This window comes from Capricornis sumatraensis, chromosome 14 (genome assembly GCF_032405125.1).
Source record: "Capricornis sumatraensis isolate serow.1 chromosome 14, serow.2, whole genome shotgun sequence".
Lineage (NCBI taxonomy): Eukaryota > Metazoa > Chordata > Mammalia > Artiodactyla > Bovidae > Capricornis > Capricornis sumatraensis.
This window is the reverse complement of record NC_091082.1, coordinates 9,570,774-9,598,052: the sequence shown is the minus strand read 5'-3', so window position 1 is coordinate 9,598,052 and position 27,279 is coordinate 9,570,774. Positions and strand designations below refer to the sequence as shown.

General features: G+C 44.6%; 1 protein-coding gene across 1 annotated transcript in view; it reads right to left on the bottom strand.

Annotated features, from left to right (window-relative positions):
• Positions 1-2,381, bottom strand: part of ADORA1 (adenosine A1 receptor) — a 38,412-nt gene extending 36,031 nt beyond the window's left edge. The window contains exon 1 of the mRNA XM_068986528.1: positions 2,041-2,381. Coding sequence (XP_068842629.1) covers positions 2,041-2,381 — 341 coding nt within the window. The remainder of the gene's footprint in view (positions 1-2,040) is intronic.
• Positions 2,382-27,279: the final 24,898 nt, after the last annotated feature.

Below are 27,279 nucleotides of genomic sequence, written 5' to 3'. Positions count from 1 at the left end.
TGTGGGGGATGGGAGTACAGGGCTTGTCTATTCAGACCCATATGTTAATAATGATAATAAAGCAACAAAATAAACCTACCACTTAAGGACTGCATATAATGCTAAGTATATACAGTACTAAGTGCTTTATATGTAGGAATTTATTATAGTCTTCCAAGCACCCTAGAAGGAAGGTACTATTTAATGTCTCCTTTTATTGACATGGAAATTAAAAATGAAGGAGGTGAATAAGTGACTTTCTTAAAGTCATAAAGCTAGGAATTCATAACAAGGATTTGAACCGAGGCCTGCAGTATTCACCTCTATGCCAAAGCCTCTGCTTTGGCCCTCCAGTGATAGCTCCTAAAAACCACTCACCCTCACCCGCCACCCCGCCGCCTCAAGGCTGAAGCAAGGAGTGACAGAAGCTGCCTTCTGCAGGAATGAGCCTGCAGTTCCTGCCAGCACAGCCACCCCCACCCCCACAGGACAAGTTGGGCACATTCTGTGAGTCTGTGATCACTGCTACATCATGGCCAGGCCTTTGTCTCACCTTGGCACCCACTCAGTAGACCACATTTCTTAAGCAGCTTTCCTATATTCACAAATCTGCATGACTTTCCGATTGTGGCAACACTTTGTTGTAATGGCCAGGCTCAGAGGCCCAGCCTACTCTAATGGACTGAAACCAGGTTCGTCAGCACAGGCCAGCCATGACCTGGGGCTAATAACAGCATGCAGGCCCCTCAGCTCACAGGCCTTCTGGGCTGCCTTCCCTTCTCGCTTGAGCAGCAGTCTTCACCTTCCCTGGGAAACTCGGGTATTGTGAGGGGGGTAAACAAGGCAGAGAGCGCGGCATGGAGGGGCAGGACACAGCGGGGGCAGGAAGGAAAGGAGGCTATGGGATTAAGGCTGCGCTCCCAGCCAGCCCCAGGAGAGCCTCTGGATCTGCTTCCCCTTGACCAGGTTCTACTTCACCTCCCTCACAGAATCATGTTGAAAAGAGGGGAAAAAATGGTGCATTAAAGAAGCTTTGAAAAATTGAATGTACAAACAGGACAAATGTGGGTGTCTAGGCTTGCTTGGGCAAATTATCAAGTGAGGCCAGGAGCACCTTATCCCAGGTATGGGAGCTACTCCAGGGATGGCTGGTGACAAAGATGGCTAGAACTTCACAGTAGAGAGAGAATCTACCAGTGAGAAGATTTAAGGAGGAGGCAAGCGTGCCTCACAAGAATGTCCCAGCAAGGCAGCACTGGCAGTGTGCCCAGGCATTTGCTGGTACTTGGTGGCCCAGGCACTGCCTGGTGATGAGCCTATGGCCTGGCAGGCCCAGGGAAGGAACCCCAGTGTGGGCTTGCCACCTGCATGAGAGGACGGCCGTTATTGGGCCACCCACTCTGGTGCTGCCTGGACACAGTGTAAGGACCTCTGCTGTGACTGGAGGAACACCAGTTTCACAACAGAATGGGATCATTAAGAGCCTGTCTGCTCCTGCCTGCAACAGAGATTCCATAAGTGGGAGTTGGGTAGAGGTAATCAGACTGCTTGGGTTCAACAGGACAGCCCTGGAGCTCGGAGCTGGCTTGCGCAGGGGTATCTGGAGAACAGGAGAGCTATGGAGTATCTTTAGGAAGCCTTCTCAGGTCTGGCTAGAGGAGCAGCACCCCTCTCTGCGGTGCGTCACCCTCAGCACACCCGAGCAACCTGCTCTGCTCTTTCTACTTGCCTCAAACTGGTGGAGCACAGCTCCACCACCTAGCCCCTCCCCACCACCGCCTCCGCAGGCCAGACAGGCAGCCTCAGGTGCCCTGGCCGGATCAGGAGAGCAGCAGCAGCTTCAGCTCTGGGGGCCCAAGCACTACTAGGTTCACATTCTTCCAACCACCCAGCCCCTTCCTGCTTCAACTTCAGTTCAGCTTGGTGCTGCAGAGTGAGGGCTGGGGCATAACGGCCCAAGGAAAGTCCGGCTCACGTGGGGTTTTACGTTCTACCTGTTCTCCTCTTCAGATGGCCCTCGAGCCTCCCGGCATGGGGTCCCTGCAGCTGCTCTAGACTCACCTCAGTGGGATCTTGACACGGAGGTAGCGGTCAACAGCAATTGCCAGCAGGGCCAGGATGGAGCTCTGAGTGAGGATGAGGACAGGGCAGGCGACCTTGAGGCAGGTGTGGAAGTAGGTCCGCGGCCCAATGTTGATGAGGATGGCGAGCGGGATGACCAGCGCGCCCACCGCCACATCAGCCACAGCCAGTGACGCGATGAAGCAGAAGGTGGCATCCCGCAAGGCCTGATTCACCTTCACCGCCCAGATCACCAGCACGTTCCCAGGTATAGAGACCAGGGCGATGAGCACCTCGATGCCAATATACGCAGCCTGGAAGGCTGAGATGGAGGGCGGCATGGTGGGCACAGGCTGGGCACATCAGCAGACAGGCGCCAAGGGGCAGGAGGCAAGCACCTGTGGTCACGGAAGCCTAGGGTGGGAAGGCCTGCCTGGGGGGAGGGGAACCAGGCAGCTCTGGAACTCCAGTTGCCCTTTGGAGATGTGCCCCACTTGGCACATGTAGTGCCTACCCAAGCTGACGGGATACGCTAACCCTTTCTCTGCCTAATCTCTGTCCCCTCTCCTTGTCAACCCCAGAGGATTCATTCAGCAACTTAAAATAGCAGCACTCACTCCTCCACTGGCTTTTTTTTATCAGGTGTGAGGCAGTTCCCGGCACACACACAACCCACAGGGCTCCCGGTGCCTGGCTCTACCTACCCATGATCATAGAACAGGATGCAGGGAGCTCACGATCCTGTCTGCTGGTGGCCAGCGAGTCCCAGAGGCGGTGCCCAAAGTTCTGGGCACCTGGTGCCTCCCGAGGCTAGAGGCTGCGCCAGACAGGGCTGGGCTCTGGGCCCCCGCGCAGCGGTTCACCATCCTCCAGGCTCCCAGCCCTGCCTTTCAAGCAATCACATGGTGCAGCAGAGACTCAGACTGGACGCTTTTAAAGAGGTAGCGCTCCAGTTTCGCACCTGGGACTGGTCTGGCAGACGCGGGTCTGGAGACTAAGCCCAGCAGCGGCCAGGGTGCGGGGATCCCCGTCTCCCACCTTGCCGCGCATGCATGCCATACGGCCCCCTACCGGAGACACGGCTGGCTCCTGCTTCCTAGCAGTCCCCAATCCCGGTCCGGCTCTGCCAGGGACCCTCGTAAACACTCGGTCCCGGGTGGGGAGGGGGGATTCTAGCAGTCCCTGTCAGCACTTTCCTCCATCCCCAGTGGGGATGACCGGCAGGCGAACCAGGTACGGACTTACCAAAGCTGGCAGAGCTCCGAGCCACCTGAACGGCTCTGTCCAAGCGCCCTCCTAGCTCCACGCCGTGCGCAGCCGCTCGCTCCAGGGATGCTTGAAGAATCCAGAGGGAGAGTAACTGGCTGAGACTCAACTCTGGCGCCCGGCGCCTCCGTCGCCCCAGCGCGGGAGCCCGGCTGCCCGGCTCCGCACAGCCGGAGCGGCGGGGGCGGCCCCGGCCCCTCCCTCCTGGGCCTCTGTCTCCTCCCTCATCCCCTCCTCTAAACAAAGGCCGTAATTCTGAGTGAGAGAAGCTGGAAGATGTGACCTTTCCGTAGGGTCTGATGTGCGAATCCAGATCACACCAGGGCATGGCACCTGCGAGTCTCTAGGACGCCCCTTCTCCATTTGCCTCAACAGTCAGTTGGAAGCCCTGGCACACTCTCCTACCCCTCAGCCCGGAAACCCTCCTTTCCCATGAAACCAGCCCCTGCATTTCTCAGGCGCTAATGTTCTTCCAGCACACGTTCCTCTGAAGGCTCTATCCTGAGTCAGCATGTCCGCTTTACCTCTATCTTTCAGAACACCTTTTAATCTGTTAGCGATTCCCGGTTTTCAGATGAGGGCACTGAGACCCAGAGAATGACCTGGCTTCACAAGGTCATTTCCATCAGTGCCACCTCCTCTTGTGCCCCCTTTCTTTTCTCTATCTCCCTCTTCATAGCACAGTACGTAAACCAGGGGTATCCAATCCAATGTCCACGTGCTGTTGATAAAGAAGCCGGCCGGGGAAGAAAGAGACTTTCCTAAGTTACCATAGCAAGTCCTAATAGAACCGGAGTAAGAAGCCAGGCTGCTGACTCCCCGCACAGTGCTCTCTCCACTGTCCTCCATCCTGACCCCTCTCTTGGCGATCTCCTGCCACAGTTTCAGTTTAGGTGGGCCACTGGTACTGCCTCAGCACCACCCCAAGGAAGACGCTCACTCAGACCGGGTGCCTTACTAAGATCCTGACCTGAGAAGTCCTTGCTCGTGGATATTAGAAAAGAGCTCTGGAAGGGCAAAGAGTCAAGTGGGGGGAGCCCAATACCACCTGGCCACACCCCAGTCCCTGAGGTCACTACACTCTTGTTGGGTTTCATTATGTCTAGAGAGGGGTTCTGTTGTGAGGTGGGTGCCTACTAAAACTGCCATTTGCCATCTGCCGCTATGAGGGTTAGGTCACTAGCCACTGCAGTCACTGACTTTCAACACAGGAGTTCGGGGCAGAGATCAAGAACAAGGCACTCTCAGTTCAGTTCAGTCGCTCAGTCATGTCTGACTCTTTGTGACCCCATGAATCGCAGCACGCCAGGCCTCCCTGTCCATCACCAACTCCTGGAGTTCACTCAGACTCACGTCCATCGAGTCAGTGATGCCATCCAGCCATCTCATCCTCTGTCGTCCCCTTCTCCAACTGCCCCCAAGTCCCTTCCAGCATCAGAGTCTTTTCCAATGAGTCAACTCTTCACATGAGGTGGCCAAAGTACTGGAGCTTCAGCTTTAGCATCATTCCTTCCAAAGAAATCCCAGGGCTGATCTCCTTCAGAATGGAATGAGTTTTATATTATAATACTTGATTCATGGCTAAGTAAGTGTTAAAATGAAGCTATGAGATCTCTGGTTGTATCTGTCTATATGTCTGTTAATATCATCTAACTTTGGATGATATTAGCTCTACTTAGTTGGCTTAAAGAAAATTAAGAGCTTATATAAATTTCTCAGAATAAAAAACTTGCCAGAATGAATTTTGTATTCACAGGAACTAGGAAAAAAAGAGATCCAACCAGTCCATTCTGAAGGAGATCAGCCCTGGGATTTCTTTGGAGGGAACGATGCTGAAGCTGAAACTCCAATACTTTGCCCACCTCATGCGAAGAGTTGACTCATTGGAAAAGACTTTGATGCTGGGAGGGATTGGGGGCAGGAGAAGAAGGGGACAACAGCGGATGAGATGGCTGGATGGCATCACTGACTCGATGGACGTGAGTCTGAGTGAACTCTGGGAGTTGGTGATGGACAGGGAGGCCTGGTGTGCTGCAGTTCATGGGGTTGCAAAGAGTTGGACATGACTGAGTGACTGAACTGAACTGAACTGATTAAAGTTTTGAGCCACGAGGGAAGTCCAAGAATACTGGAGTGGATATCCTATCCCTTCTCCAGGGAACCTTCCAGACCCAGGAATCCAACTGGGGTCTCCTGCATTGTAGGCAGATTTTTTACCAGCTGAGTTACCTAGTATTAAATTAATACCATCCAAAATCACTGCAGATGATGGCTTCAGCCATGAAATTAAAAGATATTTGCTCCTTGGAAGAAAAGCTTTGACCAACCTAGGCCGAATATTAAAAAGCAGAGACATGACTTTGCTGACAAAGGTCTATCTAGTCAAAGCTATGGTTTTCCCAGAAGTCATGTACAGATGTGAGAGCTGGACAATAAAAAAGGCTGAGCACCAAAGAACTGATGGTTTTGAACTAAGGTATTGGAGAAGACTCTTGAGAGTCCCTTGGACAGCAAGGAGATCAAGCCAGTCAATCCTAAAGGAAATAAACCCTGAATAGTTATTAGAATGACTGATGCTGAAGCTGAAGCTCCAATACCTTGGCCACCTGATGTGAAGAGCCAACTCATTGGAAAAGACCCTGATGCTGTGAACGAAGGCAGGAGGAGAAGGAGATGACAGAGGATGAGATGGTTGGATGGCATCACTGACTCGATGGACGTGAACTTGGGGAAATTCTGAGAGATGATGAGGGACAGGGAGGCTAGGCACACTGTAGTCCATGAGGTTGCAAAGACTCGGACACAACTGAGTGAATGAACAACAATAAAGCTTGTTGATTTAATGAATATGGACATGTCTTTAGAGACATCAATATTTTAGTGTACTCCTCATATTGTACCTACGCTTAATAGAAGTCAAATAAGGTCTTAGCATCTATTGCAAATTTGTCAGCAAGAGAAGTAACTTGGTATGATAAAATTTTTATAAGTAAAATATAAACAAGGTAAGAGCTTCTGGGTGAACTCTTTTGGAGTAATTATATTTTAGAAATATCTGTGCATGTGTATGTGTGTTCAGTCATGTCATGACTGTAGTCTGCTAGGCTCCTCTGTCTATGGAATTTTCCAGGCACAATACTGGAGGAGGTTGCCATTTCCTTCTCTAAGTGACCCAGGGATTGAACCCACAACTCTTGCATCTCCTGCATTGGCAGGCAGGTTCTTTAGCAGCTGAGTACCGGAAAAGCCCCCCCAGGAATGTTTACTTAAAAATAATCTCTCCAGGTATTTGGTAACTTAAAATTGTAGAGTTGTGCTAAGTTAAGTTAAATGATAGAAGTTTATCATTCTCAAATAAAATAAGATACTGAAACTTTAATTACTAAACATCGGCCTCCTTTCAGAGAAACCAAAGGTATTCGGTACTATTAATGCATATATTTGGTACCATACTGAGATAATTGATATAAAAAAGTACATGTTCTCAGCAATTGTTATCAGTATTTATATGTTCCAGTCTACAGAATGCTAATGGAGTAGACAATTCACAGTTGCTTACTTTTTAGTTTTCAGTAGAAATTAAGGTTTTTAGAGTTGAGGATTCTAATTTAAATATCATTAAAGCTACTGGAAATAACAAAAGTTTCAGTATGCAGTAAGAAAGTAGGATGTACGTTTTCAATAAAAGAAGATATGAGGAATGGAATTGCATTTCATTAAGGGAAAGAAATTTTGTCCTAGAACTGGTTGTTTCTGGATAGAGAAAATAAGGGATAAACTAATATGGATATAGAAAGTGATGGATAAGGAGCCCTGAGAAGAGATTTGTGCGTGATTAGGATCGACTAAATTTTGAATTAATTTGAGTAAATCAATTTTAAAAGTAAACTGTGGAAATTTAAATTTGGCTTTTCTCTCTGTTAAAAGAACAAAGTTTTCTTAAAATGTTGATCTGCTTTGATAGCAGATTTTCAGTTTCTTTACCTTTTAAGTGATTTGCCTCTGTATTTGCCTCTGATATATTTTATTGTCACATTGGTTAAGTGAATAAGTATTTTTTCACAGTGACCTATGATCCTATTTGACCAAGAATTTTAAAACTTCTTTGATATTTTTTGACAGACTCCCCAAATAAAATTGGAATGAAGTTTATTTAGCTTACTTTGGGATGCTTTAAGGGGCCCTGAAACATCCCAAAGATATTAAACTAACTAGGTTCATTTGGTATGTTAATTAATGGGAAAGATTGTCAAATGGGTAGTAAATCTTCTTAGGTTATATGGTATGGGTAATCCTTTTTTAATGAGGGAAACCTCATCTTTTAAAAAATTTATTGATTTAGTTTTTTGGCTGTGCTGAGTCTTCGTTGCTACACGTGGACTTTCCCTAGCTGTGAGTGAGGGTCACTATCTAATTGTGTTTCAAGGGCTACTCGTGGTGGTGGCTGCTCTTGTTGTGGGGCATAGGCTCTGGAAGAATGGGCTCAGTAGATCCGGCACATGGGCCTAGTTGCCTCCAGCATGAGGAATCGTCCTGGACAAGGGAGCAAACACATGTACCCTGAATGGGCAGGCAGATTCTCAACTGGTGGACCACCAGGGAAGTCCTGGGTTACTGTTTTTAATATAGATATTTTAAAAATTATATGGAATTTCTAAAAATATGGTATGTTCTGATAAACTATTATCAGTCATAATTCTAGTTATTATCTTAAAACACTGTATGTCACAGCAGTAACCAAGTTTCTTTGTCAATAGCATTGTATAATCAGGCACTTAACTGTACCTTCTTAAGTCTTTTTTGTCACTCATTGATAGTCATTGTTTTACACTTATGCCTTTGCAAAAATGTTTGCTCTTCAAGAAGACTCATAGCAATAACTTTAAAAAATATTTATCTAGTTATTGACTGCATCAGGTCTTAGTGTGACATGTGGGATCTTAGTCCCCTGGGTTAGAAAGTGGATTTTTAATGACTGATCATCAGGGAAGTCCCTAGCAAGAACTTTTTGACAAGTACCAGCAAAGCCAAATTTTTAAAAAGCCTATATGATCAATTATATAAGTAATCAGGCCAAGTTTATTGAAACCAGATTTATTTTGCAAATAAATTAGTCAATTTTGCAGTATTTGTTAGAAATGAGGGTAATTCTAGAGAAAGATAGTGTTTCAGTCGATATTAAATTCTAGATTTGTTAATTGAGGTCTGTATTTACTGCCGAAGACTCACTTCACATGCAGCTCTTTGCTATTATGTTATATTCTTGTAAAGTTTAATTGAATTATTAAAATGACACTCTAGGTTTGTTTCTGAAGGTTATCTCATTAATCTGTCTTTGGATTAAGATCAGAGGCCCTGTGACCTGAAACTAGGGGAGTATGCACACTTGAAAAGATGTCACTTAAAAGACTATCTCCAATCAGAAGGAAGGACCCTTATCAGGTACTCTTAACTAGCTCATACACAGGAAACTGAAGAGAACTGACTCTAGGATTACTATTTCCTCTTAGAAAGTGCCCCTGCATTGGACTGGCCTATAGAGAGGACTTCTGACCTTAAAATTACATTAAATCAATGTTCATACAGAGAAGAAACTACCAGATCAGGATAAGAGGAAGACAACATCTGAAGTAGACAGCTGACCCAAGATGCTGGGCCAGGCCTGTATACCAATTACTTTGATAATTGCTCACACCTTTGCTTATGAACCAAATGTCCATCACAAACTTATGCAGAGTTAAAGTTCATCCAATTATTAGGTTTATGGTCAGTTACCTATAATTGGGTGGCATTTGTTGATTTCTCTACCCCAAGGCTCTAATTGGAAGGCCTTTAGAAAGCTATTCTACAAGAAAGAAATTGTAGTTCCGTTCAAGCCAGTATTCATATTATTAGGTAGGTTCCTCTCACCTGGCTATTTAATAATACCTGCTCTGACTCTGACCATAAATAGGAATTTTCTTCTAAAGTCAAACTTGTCAGAGTAAAATTTTAGCCAAGGAATGTAACCTCCCTCAGTTGTGGAATAGATTTATATGACTAACATCAAGATATAATCATTTAAGTTCAAGGTCCTCTTTAAGTTGGGAACAATTAAGCCATACTAAGGATTAAAAGTGAAGAAGAACTAAAGAGCCTCTTGATAAAAGTGAAAGAGGAGAGTGAAAAAGTTGGCTTAAAGCTCAACATTCAGAAAACTAAGATCATGGCATCTGGTCCCATCACTCATGGCAAATAGATGGGGAAACAGTGGCTGACTTTATTTTTCTGGGCTCCAAAATCACTGTGGATGGTGATTGCAGCCATGAAATTAAAAGATGCTTGCTCCTTGGAAGGAAAATTATGACCAACCTAGACAGCAAATTAAAAAACAGAGACATTACTTTGCCAACAAGGTCTGTCTAGTCAACGCTATGGTTTTTCCAGTAGCCATGTATGGATGTGAGAGTTGGACTATAAAGAAAGCTGAGTGCAGAAGAATTGATGCTTTTGAACTGTGGTGTTGGAGAAGACTCTTGAGAGTCCCTTGGACTGCAAGAAGATTCAATCAGTCCATCCTAAAGAAGATCAGTCCCGGGTGTTCATTGGAGGGACTGACATTGAAGCTGAAATTCCAATACTTTGGCCACCTGATGCAGAGTACTGACTCATTTGAAAAGACCCTGATGCTTGGAAAGATTGAGGGCAGGAGGAGAAGGGGACGATAGAGAATGAGATGGTTGGATGGCATCACCGACACAAAGGACATGAGTTTGGGTGAACTCCTGGAGTTGGTGGTGGACAGGGAGGACTGGCATGCTGCGGTTCATGGGGTCACAAAGAGTTGGACATGATTGAGCAACTGAACAGAACTGAAGGATTAAAGAGTATAGTCCTAACAGTAGGACATTGGGTTGGGTGCCTTATGAATAATGATAATACATAATTTCTGTTAAAGATATGATTGGTACAGAATAGAATAAGTCAGATGACCTAGGGATATACTAGGCTACACCTAATGGAAGTTCTTGGCATTTGTATTTTCCCTGATTTACAAAATTGTTGTTTCCTGCACTGCCAGATGTATGGCTGAGCCTCTGATAAAATAATAACTAGATGAAGCAGTTTACCACTTATGTAGTAATATATGAATGATTGTAATAGTGTAACTTTAATATGGAAAAAAAGCAATAGGGAATCGTTTCCTGGACCATAACAGACTAGTAAGACAAATTGTCCAGAGATTTTTGGCTACCATTAATAAGGTCTCAGTTCAGTTCTGTTGCTCAGTCATGTCCAATTCTTTGTGACCACATGGATGCCAGGCCTCCCTGTCCATTAGCAACTCCTGGAGCTTGCTCAGACTCACGTTTATCCAGTCAGTGATGACATCCAACCATCTCATCCTCTGTCATCCCCTTCTCCTCCCACCTTCAATCTTTCCCAGCATCAGGGTTTTTTCCAATGAGTCAGTTCTTCACATCAGGTGACCAAAGTATTGGAGTTTCACCTTCGGCATCAGTCCTTCCAATGAATATTCAGGACTGATCTCCTTTAGGATGGACTGGTTGGATCTCCTTGCAGTCCAAGGGATTCTAAAGAGTCTTCTCCAACACCACAATTCAAAAGCACCATTTCTTCGGTGCTAAGCTTTCTCTGTGGTCCAACTCTCACATCTGTACATGACTACTGGAAAAACCATAGTTTAGACTAGAGAGACGTTGTTGGGAAAGTAATGTCTCTGCTTTTTAATATGCTGTCTACGTTGGTTATAACTTTTCTTCCAAGGAGTAAGGGTCTTTTAATTTCATAGTTGCAGTCACCATCCGCAGTGATTTTGGAGCCCAAGAAAATAGTCTTTCACTGTTTCCACTGTTTCCCCATCTATTTGCCATGAAGTAATGGAACCAGATGTCATAACTTTAGTTTTTTGACTGTTGAGTCTTAAGCCAGCTTGTTCACTCTCCTCTCTCACTTCCATCAAGAGGCTCTTCAGTTCTTCTGCACTTCGTCATAAGGGCTTCCCTGGTGGCTCAAATGGTAAGGCATCTCTCTGCAGTGCGGGAGACCTGGGTTCAGCCCCTGGTTCTGGAACATCCCCCGAAGAAGGAAATGGCAACCCACTCTAGTACTCTTGCCTGGAAAATCCCATGGATGGAGGAGCCTGGTAGGCTGCAGTCCATGGGGTCGTAAATAGTCAGACACAACTGAGTGATTTCATTCTCACCTTTCACTCTTTCCTGTCATAAGGGTGGTGTCGTCTGCGTATCTAAGGTAATTGATATTTCTCCTGGCGATCTCGATTCCAGCTTGAAGCCATCCAGCCTTCTGCATATGTTAAATAAGCAGGGTGACAATATACAGCCTTGACGTATTCCTTTCCAAATAGAACAAGTCTGTTGTTCCATGTCGAGTCCTAACTGTTGCTTCTTGACCTGCATACAGATTTCTCAGGAAGCAGGTCAGGTGGTCTGGTATACCTATCTCTTTAAGAATTTTCCATAGTTTGTTGTGATCCACACACTCAAAGATTTTCCTAGTCAATAAAGCGGAAATAGATGTTTTTCTGGAACTCTCTTGCTTTTTCGATGATCCAGCAGATGTTGGCAATTTGATTTCTGGTTCCTCAGTCTTTTCTAAATCCAGCTTGAACATCTAAGTTCACAGTTCATGTACTGTTGAAGCCTGACTTGGAGAATTTTGAGCATTACTTTGTTAGCATGTGAAATGAGTGCAATCGTGTAGTAGTTCGAATATTCTTTGGCATTGCCTTTCTTTGGGATTGGAATGAAAACTGACCTTTTCCAGTCCTGTGGCCACTGCTGAGTTTTCCAAATTTGCTGGCATATTGAGTGTAGCACTTTCACAGCATCATCTTTCAGGATTTGAAATAGCTCAACTGGAATTCCATCACCTCCGATAGCTTTGTTTGTAGTGATGCTTCCTAAGGCTTACTTGATTTCACATTCCAGGATGTCTGGCTCTAGGTGAGTGATCACACCATCAAAGTTATCTGGGTCATTAAGATCTTTTTTGTGTGGTTCTTCTGTGTATTCTTGCCACTTTTTCTTAATATTTTTTGCTTCTGTTAGGTCATACCATTTCTGTCCTTTATTGTGCCCATCTTTGCATGAAATATTCCTTTGGTATCTCTAATCTTCATGAAGAGATTTCTAGTCTTCCCCATTCTATTGTTTTCCTCTATTTTTTTGCATTGATGACTGAGGATGTCTTTCTTATCTCTCCATGCTATTCTTTGGAACTTTGCAGTCAGATGGGTGTATCTTTCGTTTCCTTGTTTGCCTTTAACTTCCCTTCTTTTCTCAGCTATTTGTAAGGCTTCCTCAGACAACCATTTTACCTTTTTGCATTTCTTTTTCTTGGGGATGGCCTTGATCACTTCCTCCTGTACAACTTTATGAACCTGTGTCCATAGTTCTTGAGGTACTCTATCAGATCTAATCCCTTGAATCTATTTATCACTTCCACTGTATTACTGTAAGGGAGTTGATTTAGGTCATACTGGAGTGGTCTAGAGGTTTTCCCTACTTTCTTTAGTTTAAGTCTGAATTTTACAATAAGGAGTTCATGATCTGAGCCATAGTCAGCTCCTGGTATTGTTTGTGCTGACTGTATAGAGTTTCTCCATCTTCAGCTGTAAAGAATATAATCAATCTGATTTCAATATTGACTGTCTGTTGATGTCCATGTGTAGAGTTGTCTCTTGTGTTGTTAGAAGAGAGTGTTAGCTGTGACCAGTAAGTCCTCTTGATAAAACTCTGTTAGCCTTTTCCCTACTTCAGTTTGTACCCCAAGGCCAAACTTGCCTGTTACTTCAGGTATTTCTTGACTTACTACTTTTGCATTCCAGTCCCCTATGATGAAAACGACATCTTTTTTGGGCTGTTAATTCTAGAAGGTCTTATAGGCCTTTATAGAGCCATTCAACTTCAGCTTCTTTGGCATTAGTGATTGGGGCATAGATTTGGATTACTGTGATACCGAATGGTTTGCCTTGGAAACAAACAGAGATCATTCTGTCATTTTTGAGATTGCACCCAAGTACTGCATTTTGGACTCTTTTGTTTACTATGAAGGCTACTCCATTTCTTCTAAGGGATTTTTGCCCACAGTAGTATATATAATGGTCATTTGAACTAAATTCGCCCATTTCAGTCCATTTTAGTTCACTGATTCCTAAAATGTTGGTGTTCATTCTTGCCATCTCCTGTTTGACCACTTCCAATTTACCTTGATTCATGAGCCTAACATTCCAGGTTCCTGTGCAATATTGTTCTTTACAGAATCATACTTTACTTCCGTTGCCCATCGCATCTACTCCTGGGTGTTGTTTTTGCTTTGGCTCCATCTCTTTATTCTTTCTGGAGTAATTTTTCCACTCTTCTCCAGTAGCTTATTGGGCACCAGTCAGTTGCTCAGTGATGTCCAACTGGACGACTAAGCATACACATTTTTCTAAGACACTAATCCTCGAAGCTAATTCTTGAAGCTTTGTGGTGAATCTTGGTCATTGTATTTGAAGAAAATCTGCATAATCCACTTAAGTTAATGGTCCATCTTGCCATGCTCTCACCCAAGGCTGTTTTTTGGGCAGGACTCAGAGATGCAGCCAAGGATGGAGATAGGAGGGAGAGAGATAAGCATGAGAGGTACAAGCATGTAAGCATGGGTACAAGTCATTAAGATGGTTTTTGTGTAGGTCTTCTGTGTAGTCTTTCCACCTCTTCATAATATCTTCTATTTCTGTTGGAAAGTGAAAGTGAAGTCTCTCAGTCGTGTCTGACTCTTTGCGACCCAGTGGTCTGTGGCGTACCAGGCTCCTCCGTCCATGGGATTCTCTAGGCAAGAATACTGGAGTGGGTTGCCATTTCCTTCTCCAGGGGATCTTTCCTTCTCCAGGGATCAAACCCAGGTCTTCCGCATTGTAGGCAGACATTTCACCCTCTGAGCCACCAGGGAAGCCCTACTTCTGTTTGCTCCATACAATTTCTGTCCTCTATAGTCCAGTAATATCACATTGAGTGGCCTGTCAATGAAGTCCTCACCTGACATAGCACCATGGGCAAAATGGTCATGAAAAGCCTCCAGAAATCATGCCTGAATCTATAACCATGAGGGGATCCCTGCCAACTAAAAATTGTTGCTTGCCATCTGCCTCTACAAAGATTAGGTCACTAGCCACTGCAGTCACTGACCTTCAGCTCAGGAGTTCAGACAGAGATCAGGAATGAAGTACTCTGTGCTCTGGGAAAAACTGGCCAAACAGCCCTTCAGATAGTCAGGTATTTTCAGAAGAAGATTCTATGAGCCCAGTTTCTTGCATCTTTTCATATCTAGAAAATCACTAAACATTAATGGAGACATTTGCTCCTTATAACTAACAGCAACCCTCTACCAAAATGTGTGCTTGTTTGCACATATCCCCCTTCACCAAAATCACATATATACTGACTTCCCCCCACCCACCTCTTTGAAGCAGTTCCTCAGAGCTATCTGAGAAGCTGTTTCCCAGGCTATGGTCCTCTTGTTTGCCCCAAATAAAACAACACACAACTTTCATGTCGTACAGTTTTTCAGTTAACAAGCGTAAGCCCACAGCTTCTGCTGGAAATCTGTGCTGAATCATAGTGAGGCCTGAGGTGGGGCTAGAACCTGAATAGCTTGGAGGAGAAGGGTAAGGGTGGATTGAATCTCCCTGGAGAAGGAGGAAGCCCAGCATGGGGAAAGTTAACTTCCATTTCTACCTTTAGGGGGAGCAAGGAATCCATGCCTCAAGAGCGAAATTGCAATCTTTCCCTAGGACCTAGCTGGAGAAACTGGAACATGTCAACTTTCCTACCTGCGTCCCCTTCCACTTCCATTACAGATTTCCTTCACACTCCTGAAGTTCTGCTTACTCCCCATGCCCTGTGAACACACAAGCTTTGTGTCCACACACCTGTCTCTCAGACCTTTCCTTGACTCAACTTCTTTTTGATTCAAGGCTTTCTCTTAATTTTCTCTTAGCTTCCTAATTTTCATTAATCTAGCTGTCATAAAAACCTGCAAAACCCTCGCTGGGCTGACCTAGCTGGAGGTGGATGGTTGGGTCACCCTATTGAGACTCCAGCAGCTGCTTCAGTCCTGGAGGCAACTGACCTCCCCTGTCCCCCATCCCGCTACACACACTCATCTGCAATTCTTCTCACCTCACCGTGGATTTTTGACATGTAATAGATACATTTGCATAATACCTGTAGGTAATTTGTTTGTTCTTCAGCTCTGGGTAAAATAAACCAAAAGAATTTTCCCTTCTTTCCTCCCCCCATCCTTCCCTCCCTCCCTCTACTCCTGCCTGTTTCCAGGGTCAAGTGTCCTGGGGGAATAAACTGGCCTCTTTGAGAACAGAGCTGATTCAGTTAGGGTCCATCATGGAGAACTCTGGGAAAAGCACACGATCCCCTCAGAGTCTCCTGAGTGGGAGATGGTGGGGGTGTCAGTGGTGAACTGTCTTTGGCAGCAGGTCCCTTTGGTGCGCTGAAAAGAGCACTTGAGAGTTAGCAGAGCTGGAAGCTGGCTTCTAGACCACATTCTGCCTCTCACTGGCTGTGTGGCCTCAGCCAAGTGACTTTTGCTCTGCTGGCTTCAGTTTATACATCAGTCATCTCAGAGGATTGACACCTACCATCCTGTTCTCTCTGACAACTGGTGAGTACATTCCAAGGTGGGAAAGATGCCAAGATGGATATGGAACCCATGGGCACTTGGATTTTCCACCTAAGTGAAAGCAGCTTAGTCGTGTCCAACTCTTTGTGACCCTATGGACTAATACAGCCCATCGAATTCTCCAGGCCAGAATACTGGAGTGGGTAACCATTCCCTTCTCCAGGGGATCTTCCCAACCCAAGATCAAACCTAGGTCTCCCACATTGCCAGTGGATTCTTTGCCAGCCGAGCCAACATGGAAGCCCATTTTCCATCTAGAAAACTTCTAAATCCAAGCTACTTAATCTAAGGTAGATTTCATGGCTGAGAGGAGGGGAGGTTTGTGGTGGGAGAAGTAGAAAAGGGGGACAGAAGTCTATAGTGGGCAGAGGATGGTGTAGAGAGGTGTTAGCCAAACAAGTGGAACCAAGGTGTTTGGAGTTTACACTGAACCAAAAACTCTGGCTTTCACGGTATGTCCAGGGCACCCTAACTAGATGCACATCCCTATGGCCAGGGTCCACTTATGCTTTGCTGACCTCCAAAGCATAAATGACCTCCATGCTTACACCAGCCTTGAACAGTTAGCCTTGGTTTCATTATCCATAAAACTGGCATAGAAATGCCACCTCATTGCATGGTTATGAAGGCTTAAAGAGCTGACTCGCAGAGTGTCGAGCACAGATATTTTATCAACAAGGCAGGTAGATAGCGCCAAGCAGGTGGAGTAGTGGGGGCAGAAAGAGCAGAGAAGTGAAAAATTCTGGAATCTGCTCTGTGCAGCGTTCCATAGGTACCAGGTTTGGGTGTCCTTAAAATACCCCATGAAAAGCTTATATTTGGCATGTGGCTCTGGGAGCAAGATAACATTACCATGGGTCTACAGGTCCCCGGGGCCTGGCCCTCATCCCCTTTACCTCTTGGCCCTGCTTCTGTCCTCCCAAGGCCCCTGTCCTGGGTTTCTCCCTGACCCTTCACCCCCACAGTCTCATCAGTGGGGGAAAGGGTGGATAGAGGTGGGGGGGGCTGAGGTGGAAGCACTCCTGAGGGGCAGCTCTGCATGTCTTCCTTCCTGGTGTTTTCTAGACTGGGTTAGACCCCCCAAGTCAGGAAGGCCCCCCCAGGGAGGCTGAAGCCATCCCAGTCACCCCCCCAACCAGGACACCAGCAGGGAAGGGGGCTGTCAAGGCTCTGTTTAGCTCTGAGGGGACTGGGTGGGTAGATGAGGTTTTAGGATTCTCTTCTTCCCAACAGGAGGAGGTTATTTCAGTTCTTGCCTGATTTTTTAGGATTGTTCTGAGTATCACGTGTACAAGGAGGAGGAAAAGGAACAGGACTGGGCAAGGACAAGAAGTTTGGAAGGAAAAGATTTCTAGATGGCAGGGAAGCCCCTGGCCTTTCCCCAGTGGGGCCCACCCCAAGCCAAGCCTGCCTCTGCAGCGGCTTTCCTGAAGTTCCCTTCATTTCCTTTCTTCTACCCTCCTCCCTTCAGATCTGGAATCTAGGTCTCCCTGCCTCCTTCTCCCTCCCTCCTCCTCTCTCTTTTCTCTGGGATCAGAGGCTCCATTGTGCGAGATGCCCGGTTTATGGGAAGGAGTGACAACACAGGCGGAGAATTCCCTGTGGCTCAGTGTGTTTGTGAGGAGAGGGAGGTGTGGGGAAGGTCAGGGCCACTTAGTCCCTCCGGACAGCATGGAACTGTTTCTAAATCCTGAAATGAAGATGTCACTTTCTTCTTAAACTCATTGCTCATTCATTCATTCATCCATTCACTTGATCTATTCAAGAGAGGGTTATTGAGCACGTTTTGTTGTACCAGTGAGCTGAGCACTGCAGATACAGAGGTAAGAAAAGCTCCCAGTCAGGAGGGGGACAGAAGGCATAAATGACCCCCAATACATAGGACTTGGCAGAAGAGGCTCTAAAGGCTGGGAAGGAGGGTCAGGTCTTGGGGCTCAGAGAACTGCCCCTGCTTTAGCTGTTCTGACTTACATTACATGTGGGTTGCTGATATAAGATTTTATTTAAACATAAGATTTTATTGGCCATGTGACTTTAAAAAAATTGAAAATCTGAGCTTCAGCTCAGTCTGTCCAGAGCAAAGGAGGTATGTTTTGGACAAGGTTGGGAACTTAGTGAGAGCGCTGACCTCTGGCTGAGCTGATGGGCAACAGTGAGGGGTCACATTTCTGAGGCTTCTCAGGGGAGGCCAAGATGACTGGAGTGGGCAGCGCACCCACCCCTCAGCCCTGAGTGAACCCCAACAATGCACCACATCTCTGAGCCTCAGTTCTCTTGTCCATAAAGGAGGGGTGATCACATTACATATTTTACTCATTTGAAAGTGTTTTTCAGGTTGTAAATCACTAAATAGATATCAAGGTCTCTTCTATTGGTGACAGGAAGCTTTTGTAGGTTTTGAACAGGAGACTGACAGATCTGAATGAAGCTTTGGAAAGATAATTCTGTGACCCTGTGCAGAGGGAACTGGAGGAGGGAGAGGGTAAAAGCAGGGACACCTGTCAGAGGTAACAATGGTCTTGGTCCAAGAAGATTAAAAGTCAAACATAAAAGGAAGCAGTGAGAACAGAGGAGATGAGCAAGAGAGATGTGTAGGATTCCTGGGATCCTTGGGCAGTCAAGCAGAACAGCCAGGCAAAGATGACTCTAGGATGTCAAGCGTGGGCTCCTGAGGAAATGCTGATGCCTATAAGGGAGATAGGGAGCAGCAGCTGCTGGTTATGAGAGCTGGGGAAGGATGGGAATCTACTCCAGGACAGGTTGGTGGGATGTGCCAATAGGGACACTCAGGGGCAGGGTCCAGTGGGCTTGTGGGACTGGCCAAGGGCACAACTGGAGTTCCATCTGTGTCATCTCAACTGAGGTCTGGTGGAGAAGAGATCACTCAGAAGAGTAGCTGCAAGGAAGCAGGGCTGTGCCTATAGCACCTGGGAAGAGGAGCAGCCAAAGTGAGGAGCAGGCTGGCAGGTATTTCAGAAAGAAAGCTTCTAGGGGGTTCAGGCCTGGAGAGCAGCTTGAATGGTCTGAGGGGGGCAATGGCAAGATTTGGTGGCAAGAAAGAGGAGTGGGGTAGAAGTACCATCTCACAGGTTAACACTGGCTCAGGCAGGGAAATACAGGGTGTAGGTGCAGATGAGGCTTTGAAAGAGTTTGGCAGGGGAGAGAATAAAAGATGGACTGCCAGCTGTGAGAGAGTAGCGTCAGAAAGAAGTTGGTTTTGCATGGGGAGACCCGAGCATGCTCATAGTGAGAGGGAGGCAAGTAGTGGCAAGGAAGAGATGAATCAGAAACTGAGAAGACACCTTACTTGTCAAACTCCTAAGTGATTAATGACTGCTGGGCATGAGGTTCTAGATACTCAGAAACCTGGAAGAACTAGTGCTCCAAGGCCCTCTCTCCCACCCCCAGTGAATCTTGAGGGGAAGCTCCCAGGCCTTCTGCCCCAGCCCAGTCTCTCTGCAAAGCCCCTCACTCTTCCACCCCACCCGCCCCTGACAGGAGGCCAGCAGTTTGCCTGGCCCTGTTGCACATCTGTTAAACAATCAGTCTTCTCCCAGCACCAGCTCCTCCAGGCCCATGGCAAAGCCTTCACTTCTGACCCCAGCCCACAAGGTACTGGCTATGAATTTCTTGACTTCTCTGGTCCTTGACTGCAGCCAAAAAGGTGCCTCTGGGCAATCCAGTCTGCCAGGCTGCAAGATGTGGTGTTGACACTACCATGTACTAGATTCACTAGCACTCACGCCTCCCTGCACAGCCTACACTATTCTGGCCAGAATATTCACACCCACCTACCTGGACCCCTCAAACATCACCTCTGAGGGTGTGAGGCAAGGATTCTCTGCTTTCCTTCCCCTCAGTGGGCAGAAAGAAAGATCAAGACTGGGGAATTATGTGACTTCTGTTGGAGATTAAGCAGACTGGTATCCAGATTCCCTGATGCCTCCCTTACTCCTCACTCATCAAACAGTGCTCTTGTCCCCTCAAGAAAGGAATATGCCCACTACCTTCTGTATGTTCTGAGGAAGGGAAGACGTCCATGAAGACTGGGGCAAGAGGAAGGAAGGATAAAACTAGAGTTGCCAGATTAATTTTAGGAACAGTTAAATTTTTAAACAGCTTTAATGAGATGTAACTTACATAACATAGAGTTCACCCATATAAAGTGTACAATTCAATGGTATTTAGTGTATTTACAGAATTGTGCAACCATTACCAGCCATTACCTGGTGGCTCAGCTGGTAAAGAATCTGCCTGCAATGCAGGAGACCTGAGTTCAATCCCTGGGTTGGGAAGATCCCCTAAAGCAGGGAAAGGCTACCCACTCCAGTATTTTGCCCTGGAGAATTCCATGGACTGTATAGTTCATGGGGTCGCAAAGAGTTGGACATGACTGAACAACTTTCACTTTACCATAATTTAATTTTAGAATATTTTTCTTACTCCCCCCAAAACTTTAAACCCTTTAGCAGTCATTACCTAACCCCTCCCCATCCCTACACAACTCTAGGTAAACACTAATCTACTTCTGGTCTCTATGGATTTTTCTGTTTTGGACATTTTGTATAAATGGAATCAAACAATATGAAGGCCTTTGTTACTGGCTTCTTTCACTTAGCAAAACGTTTTTAAAGTTTGTCTGTATTGTACCACATGTCAGTGTTTTATTCCTTTATATGGCTGAATGATATCCTGTTGTGTGGATGTCTCACATGTTGTTTATCCATTCTTCAGCTGATGTTCATTTGGGTTGTTTCTATTTTCAGACTACCTTGAATAATGCCAATATGAACATTCATGTATTGATACTAGTTTTTGCGTAAATCTATATTTTCATTTGTTTTGAGTCTATCCAGAGAGAAGGAAAAGTAGAACCGTGTGCCTGACCCTTTCTCACATTTATTTCCATATATCATCATGCTGCCTGTCTGGGAGGCTATTGTATGATCTCATTTAACAGATTCCCATCTAAAAGATTAAAACACTGAGGCTCAAACAGAGGCCTGAAAGCACCAAATGCTGGAGCTGAAATACGAACCCAGTCTAGGATTCTTTCCGACACAGCACAGTGACTCTCAGAGAGTCAGCATTGACTCTCCAAGAACTTTGGAACACGTGAATTTTGAAAAGCAACATAAAGTGAAGAGTCAGTCTAAACTCCTAATTAGGTGCTGGCTCGTGGAATGGCCCTTCTCCCCCTGTAGGGCCCTGGGAGCCTATCAGAGAGCCTTCCACACACAGGTTTTCCTACTGATTTGTCTGACTGAAGCCCTGCCCAGCAGGGATGGAACCAGAGTCAAAACACTAAGCATGCACCCCATCACACTGAGGAGAAAACATTCCTGGGGAATAATTCTGGGGAAAGAATGGACAGGAGACCTTTTTATGGCTTCAACTCATCTCTCAGCTCCAGTTTTATCCGAAAGCTAATTCCCTGATCTTAAGAAGAATCCCAATATTCTATTCAAATCTGCCTTGACCATCTATCCTGAGTCTAAGACACTTTCACCAAAGAACACTGGGTTTGTGAAAAGACTCTGCACTAAGTACATTTTCTGAAGTCAGGATTGACAGAAATAGGCTCTGGCCTGGGTTCCCAGGTCCCTTAGTGAGCCCACCTGAAAGTTTCAAATTCCAGGCCAGGAGAACAAACAGGAGCTTGCCAGAGGTATCCAACTATACCTAAGAGCCATCCACTCTATCCAGCTGATCAGATGGAATGGGAGACATAGTGGAACCCTCCAGTTGCTGGATTTTTCTATTTCAATCACTTCCCCTGCCTGAAGGGTTGAAGAGATTTCATCTAGGGCTTAAAATTACTCTTGCTGAATTTTCAGCATAATACAGTAATTGTACAAGAGTACAACAATAGGAAAAAGTCCAGCAATGCTTTATTGTTTATTTAGAACCCATTTAACTCTCACAGCATTGCTGGTGAGGTAAGCATATTTTTTCTTTTTTCAGAGCAGAAAACTGTGGCTCAGGGCAGCACGTGAATCTGCTCAGAGAAGGGATCCAGATGCAGAAGAAGCTGCCCAGCTCAGCCCTGTTGCCTGGGGCTCAGGGTCCCCCTGCTGGCAGCCCAAAGCCTGGGTGTTGCTTGAGGAGCTGCGGAGGGCTGGCTTCCTCACTGGGCCTGCTCTGAGCTAGGGTTCCTAAGGCTGGGAGGAGGCTCAAGGCTAGGGGGATGATTCAGTGCACTATAAAGGGCTTCAGGTGGGATGCTCCATGGTAAAACAGACCAGACCTGTGGGAGACAGCCTATGTCTAGTCCCTTCTTACTCCAGGCTTTGACTAGCCTCTCCTCTGGAGAGCCCACCCAGAGGGAATGAAGAGACTGCTCTCCTTTATTCTTCTTTCTCCAGGCAGAGCCATTTAAAGCAGCCCCAAAAGACGGGATGGTTCCTACTTAGCAAAATCTCTAGAGAGAAGGATTTTCTAGCTTCTTTTACTTTCTCACCACACCTCATCCAGCAGCTGTCAGTTCCAATGGTGAGAAAGGCTAGCTTAGATGCATCCCATTATTTCTCCTGGAAATGTGGGTCTGCTGGCTTTCTGCTGGATATTTTGTTAATTCAATCCTCCTCAAGGGTTATGAGTTTATTTGTAATGTCAAAAAAAATTGGCATCAAATTTCACTTCTGTCCCTTCTTAGTGTCTGACCTTGAGCACATTACTTAACCAAGAAGCTTCATTTTTCTCACCTATAAAATAGGCCTTACTTTCATAATGGGCTGTTGGGATGATTCAGTGATATATCATAAAATCAATAGTACTATGCATATAGTGACTTCAGTAAATATTTTTTTTTTTAATTTTATTTTTACTTTATTTTGCTTTCCAATACTGTATTGATTTTGCCATACATTGACATGAATCAGCCACGGGTGTACATGAGTTCCCAATCCTGAACCCCTCCTCCCACCTCCCACCCCATATCATCTCTCTGGATCATCCCCGTGCACCAGCCCCAAGCATCCTGTATCCTGTATCGAACATAGACTGGCGATTCATTTCTTACCTGATAGTTTCACAATTCTTTTACCTTTCTTATTTTGTCACTCTACTTAAGAGGAATAGGGTGAGGGGTACAGTAGGCAGGTAGGACTTCTGGAAAGAAAAGTGTGGAGAGCCCAGTAGTGTGCTTGAAATGTCCGCGATCCAGCCGCCTCCTTGTGCTCCGACCCCTTGTCTGCCAGGGGAGGGGTGGCAGCTGCTCCGTCCACCTGCCCAGGCCCTGATCCAGCCAAGGGACTGGCTGCTACTGGAATGGCCCAAATGTCCTGTGTTTAGAGCTAGGTAGAGGACAGCTGAGGATGGGGGAGAAGGATGAGGGGGCAGATAAGGAACACTCTTCTCTCTCATTATGTCCACCTATCCTGCAAATTTGTAAGCTTTCCAGGTCAGCCTGGGACCTCTGACCTCAAGCTTGCTCCACCCTGGGGGTAGGACCAGAGGAGTTCCCCCTCTTTTCCTCCCTTGTTCTCTGCCCTCTCTCGCCTCCTCCCTCATGGCTAAACCCACTCACCCCACTCCCACGCCCCTGCTCCCTCCCCTTCCCATGTGTTGCTCAGCTGTCACTGGCCCTAAGCTAGGCACTCTGCCTGCCTGTACCTCTTATGAATCGCCACCATTCACACGCTGGCTCCAGAGTCTCCATCTGTCTCACTGGGTCTGAACAGTAGGGCTATGTGGCCTCATCTGTTGTCCTCCATCTGGAATCCAGGGCAAGAGACTAAACTTCAAAATCCCCAACTTTCACCTGCCAGGATTGAGGTAGGCAGCACTGGCTGAAAGGCAGAGTCTGAGTTAGGGGCACCCTTATCTCCTGGAAGAGCAGGCCTAGTTCTTCTCTATCCTAGACCCACCAACACTGACTGAAACAAACTGCAAATGCAGGGTGAAAAAAAGCAAGAAGCCCACTCTTCTCAAAAGGATACTTGCATATTTAGTAGCATTCTTTTATTACATTTCATTTATTTGTAGCCAGGACCTGAGTCAGGGGTTTCAGTGTACAATGTAAACAGAAAGACACACAGTGGCAATATTTTTAAAATTAATTTTTTTGTTATATAAGCAACATGTAAATGTTCTTCCCTTGAATAGAAAAATGAAACCATTGCATTTCAGATTCAGACTCCCTTTGATCAGTCTCCTAAATCCAGACTATTTCCCTCCAACACAGAGGTAACCACTGTTACCAGCTTGAATATATATTTGCCTAATATATACATAGAAAATATATAATTCTGTCATGTAGACTTGGATTTTGCTTTTTTTTTTACATAAATTGTAAACCACAAATATTTCACAATTAAATTCACTAAAAAAAGGTCTTATCCAAACCAGTACATATAGATTTACATCATGATATTCTTCGAATAGACATATCATGGTTCATTTAGCCACCTCCTTGTTGACAGACATCCAGGTTCTGTCATTTTCTCTCATTATAAACATTGTATTCTGTCACATGCTTGAGCCTTCTCCAACCTTGTCCTGTCTGGTCTTATGTTCCTTCCCCTTGTGAAGTGGAAAATTTATCATTTATACTGTTTTAAGGATGCAAAAATAGTAAAAGTGTCCTTAAGAACTCTTTATAACACATTTTTAGTAATTTAAAAACCCTGAGTCCCATTAAGATGATTTCTACATCCAGCTGGGGAAGATCACTGCTCTAGGAAAGAGAGTGCACCCAAGAAGGTAGAAGGAGTTTCAAAAGAGAATGAAGAGAGTAGAAAGGGAAAGAAAGTGAACAGGAAAGAGTAAGAAAGAGAAAGATGTAAAAGAATACGTATGCAATAGCGCTCTCTGCAACAGAGTAAAACTGGAAATGTCTAGCAGAAAAGAGACAAGTAAAACTTGTCATATATATTCACCAGAATATTACGTAGCATTAAAATAACAATTTGAAGACTGTGTAAGAGTATGAAAAAACTTCTGATATTAAGTTTAAAAGTAATCTCTGGAACATTTCACCCCAAAACAATGAATTTCACCTTTTTCTCAAGTGCACATGGAACCTTCTCCAGGTTAGATCACATCCAGGGCCATAAATCTAGCCTTGATAAACTAAAAAAAGTTGAAATCATTCCAAGCATATTTTCAGATCACAATGTGGTAAGATTAGATGTCAACTACAGGGAAAAAAAAACTATTAAAAATTCAAACATAAGGAGGCTAAACAACACGCTTCTGAATAACCAACAAATCACAGAAGAAATAAAAAGAAATCAAAATATGCATAGAAATGAATGAAAATGAAAACAAAACAACCCAAAACCTATGGGATTCAGTAAAAGCAGTGCTAAGGGGAAGGTTCATAGCAATACAAGCTTACCTCAAGAAACAAGAGAAAAATCAAATAAATCAAGTAAACCTAGCTCTACACCTAATGCAACTAGAAAAAGAAGAAATGATGAACCCCAGGGTTAGTAGAAGGAAAGAAATCATAAAAATTCGGGCAGAAATAAATGGGAAAGAAACAAAGGAGACCATAGCAAAAATCAACAAAGCTAAAGGCTGGTTCTTTGAGAAGATAAATAAAATAGACAAACCATTAGCCAGACTCATCAAGAAACAAAGGGAGAAGAATCAAATCAACAAAATTAGAAATGAAAATGGAGAAATCACCACAGACAACAAAGAAATACAAAGGATCATAAGAGACTAGTATCAGCAATCATATGAAAATAAAATGGACAACTTAGAAGAAATGGAAAAATTCTTAGAAAAGTATAACTATCCAAAACTGAACCAGGAAGAAATAGAAAATCTTAACAGACCCATCACAAGCACAGAAATCGAAACTGTAATCAGAAATCTCCCAGCAAACAAAATCCCAGGACCAGACAGCTTCACAGATGAATTCTACAAAAAAAATTTAGAGAAGAGCTAACACCTATCCTACTCAAACTCTTCCAGAAAATTGCAGAGGAAGGTAAACTGCCAAACTCATTCTATGAGGCCACTGTCACGCTAATACCAAAACCAGACAAAGAGGCCACAAAAAAAGAAAACTACAGGCCAATATCACTGATGAACATAAATGCAAACATCCTTAATAAAATTCTAGCAAACAGAATCCAACAACATATTAAAAAGATCATACATCATGACCAAGTGGGCTTTATCCCAGGGATGCAAGTATTCTTCAACATTTGCAAATAGATCAATGTGATATACCACATTAACAAATTGAAAGACAAAAACCATATGGTTATTTCAATAGAAGCAGATAAAGCCTTTGACAAAATTCAACATCTATTTATGATTAAAAACCCTCCAGAAAGCATAGAAGGAACATATCTCAACATAATAAAAGCCATATATGATAAACCCACAGAAAACATTGTCTTCAATGGTGAAAAATTGAAAGCATTTCCCCTAAAGTCAGAAACAAAACAAGGGTGACCACTCTCACCACCACTATTCAACATAGTTTTGGAAGTTTTAGCCACAGCAATAAGAGAAGAAAAAGAAATAAAAGGAATCCAGATTGAAAAAGAAGACGTAAAACTCTCAGGTTTGCAGATGACATGATCCTCTACATAGAAAACCCTAAAGACTCCACCAGGAAATTACTAGAACTAATCAATGAATATAGTAAGGTTGCAGGATACAAAATTAACACACAGAAATCCCTTGCATTCCTATACACTAACAATGAGAAAACAGAAAGAGAAATTAAGGAAACAATTCCATTCACCATTGCAATCAAGAGAATAAAATATTTAGGAATAAATCTACCTAAAGAAACAAAAGACCTATATATAGAAAGCTATAAAACACTGATGAAAGAAATCAAAGATGACAAATCAAATAAATGGAGAAATATACCATGTTCATAGATTGGAAGAATCAATATAATGAAAATGAGTATACTACCCAAAGCAATCTATAGATTCAATGCAATCCCCATCAAGCTACCAAAGGTATTTTTCACAGAACTAGAACAAATAATTTCACAATTTGTATGGAAATACAAAAAACCTCGAATAGCCAGAGCAATCTTGAGAAAGAATTATGAAACTGGAGGAATCAACCTGCCTGGCTTCAGGCTATACTACAAAGCTACAGTCATCGACAGTATGGTACTGGCACAAAGACAGAAATATAGATCAGTGGAACAAAATAGAAAGCCCAGAGACAAATCCACACACCTATGGACACCTTATCTTTGACAAAGGAGGCAAGAATATACAATGGAGAAAAGACCATCTCTTTAACAAGTGGTGCTGGGAAAACTGGTCAACCACTTGTAAAAGA